Genomic DNA, 2,408 nt, shown 5'->3' with positions numbered 1-2,408 from the left:
ACACCTTGGCAATATAATCGCCATTGGCTAGTACATTTTTTTGTTTACTCGCCAGACTGATATACTATTTTACACATCTAAATGGGGACATTACATAGACTTCAATTATTTTTATATATAGATAGTTATATACTTTTTAACCTAAACCCACCCCACCCCGAACCCTACCCCTCACAGAAAACTTCTGATTAGCCAATGGCTAATGTTAGACGTTATTTAGTCGCCCAGAGTAAGATTTAGTCGCATATGCGAGTGATTTACTCGCAATGTAGAGGGTTGGATTTGTACATTTTCTGCCGTGAAAAGCAAGTGCCACTTGTGCAAAATTTGCCACCAAGTTGCCAGGGTGTTCTGGGTGGTTGCCAAGGCATTGCTACACTGATGTGAAGGTGTTCTGTGGTTGCTAGGGAGTTCTGGGTGGTTGCTAGGATGTGATTAAGTGGCTGCAATACAATATCAGCCTAAACGTTTCAAACAGCTCATGTGCAACTGTTAACCACCAGAGCAATTAAAGAACATGTTAAGCAACACAGACCATTGCTCAACACGTTCTTGAATTACCCCGGTGGTTCTCTCTGCACGTTTGTAGTCACTCACCCCAGGCAGGAAGGTGAAGAAATTGTATTTCTGGTTGTTTATGACATTTCTTGGGTATCTCTGCTCTCTCTTTTCCGGATGGCCCAACCACACGGTCCGAGGACGGAAATCTCCCCCACTGCAGCATCTAGACCATGGGCAGCACCTGAATATACAACATCATCAACATTACATGTGGGCTTGATTCACAAAGCGCTTCAATTAATACAGAAATGTAAAGCAAGTACTTCACAACCCTTTACCAGAAAGAAAATTCACATCCAGATACTGGAATTTCACTGCAGCCACAGAAATATTTTCAAGCAAGTGACAAAAAACAGTGTCAGTAAATATTAGCTTTTTTTACCAACACCTTCATCAAACAAACTCTTATCAAGAACTATATATATATATTGGGTATTGTACTTCCGTCTATGTGAAGCATAACTGAATGACTACAGCTTATAGAAAATAAAACTAAACTGAATTTGTGCATTTAAGGCATTAAGTGAACAACAAACCCTGCATTTTTTTTTTATTTAGTACATGAGCTATAACTGTCTTGAAAATTATTTCAAAACAAAACTAAGATTGCAGCTTTGCATTAAACGGACACTTTTCTGTTTATTTATATCATTTTTATAACCCACAGCAGCAACAATCCCTGTGTTGAAGTACAAGGTATTATTTTTCCTTTAAAAATGTAACATAAAGGATTACTTTCAGTTGTCTTGTCATTTTCTCATGTAATTGCATTAAATACTGTACAGACTACAGAACAATTCTATAACAATAGTGTATACAGTATCAAAATTTAACATCTAATGTTAAAATGTATGTTTTTAATGTAACCTCCCTTTAAATACTTTACTCAGTTCAAGAATAATGTATGCAATTTTATATTATTTATTTGAAAGAATTCAAAGTGCAGTTTCATGTCTATCCTTGTACTGTTCAACCGGTACTCATAGGCTTTTAAGAGAATACCACATCTCCAAAAATCATGTTAGTACTATGGTACTTTTTTGCTTGGTGAAGGCAACCACAATTATGGCATCAATATCTGTAGCAAGTATGGCATTTTGACAGAAACTCTGGTTACCGTGGAGCTTTTATTTTTAAGTGCTTATAAACAACTGGGCATTATATTGCTATCAGAGCTTTATCAGGGTCTTTATTTAAGTGTCGCCCATACTCACAAAAGGCCTTAAATGCATCACACCGAAAATATTTGGTCAAAAAGAGCATAACAGAATACATAGGGAGAAATATTTATGTTTTTCTTCAAACATTTATGACACCTCCTTGACAACAATTCACCTGTGTCCCGGAACAAGGATGTGCACTTGTCTCTCCTATATACAACAATATCAAGACTCTAATATCGCTCAGACGACATCTTCATAGCGAATATTCAATGATGTATTCAAAATAAAGAGCTGATCAGTGTCATGTCGCGATATAATGTCGTTATCAACATAATTTCGCGGGTTAAGTGTTGCTGGGCTGTTAGCCACTATGCTATCCTCCATATATCGTCCATAAACAAGCCTCCATTCTCCAGGCGACGCGTTTTTGTTGTCATTTAACGTCGTTTCGTGCTCTTACCCGTCTCTTCGTTTGTTGTCATGTCGTTTTTTGTGTCGGACAGGCTGCAGCTGAATGTTGTCTGTCATTGTTGTCCGCAGTGGAGCAGCAGTCAGTCAGTGCGCTGGGCGGAGGCTGATTGGGTAACGTTTGGGCTGCGTCGCGCGCTCCACAGGATTGGGACACAACCACAGCAGCACGCAGCGCTGGCCTGCGTGTTATTATTATTAGTTATTATTTATATA

At 38.4% G+C, this 2,408-nt stretch overlaps 1 protein-coding gene across 1 annotated transcript in view; it reads right to left on the bottom strand.

Annotated features, from left to right (window-relative positions):
• atp9a (ATPase phospholipid transporting 9A) overlaps positions 1 to 2,340 on the bottom strand; it is a 54,279-nt gene extending 51,939 nt beyond the window's left edge. The window contains exons 1-2 of the mRNA XM_016576613.1: positions 2,185 to 2,340; positions 598 to 742 (exon numbers count right to left, since the gene is read on the bottom strand). Of these exons, the coding sequence (XP_016432099.1) occupies positions 598 to 742; positions 2,185 to 2,252 (213 nt within the window). The 5' untranslated portion in view covers positions 2,253 to 2,340. The remainder of the gene's footprint in view (positions 1 to 597; positions 743 to 2,184) is intronic.
• Positions 2,341 to 2,408: the final 68 nt, after the last annotated feature.

The sequence above is a fragment of the Sinocyclocheilus rhinocerous genome, unplaced genomic scaffold, assembly GCF_001515625.1.
Source record: "Sinocyclocheilus rhinocerous isolate Xijiao unplaced genomic scaffold, SAMN03320098_v1.1 scaffold1496, whole genome shotgun sequence".
In the NCBI taxonomy this organism is placed as follows: Eukaryota; Metazoa; Chordata; class Actinopteri; order Cypriniformes; family Cyprinidae; genus Sinocyclocheilus; species Sinocyclocheilus rhinocerous.
This window is presented reverse-complemented; position numbering and strand designations above follow the sequence as displayed.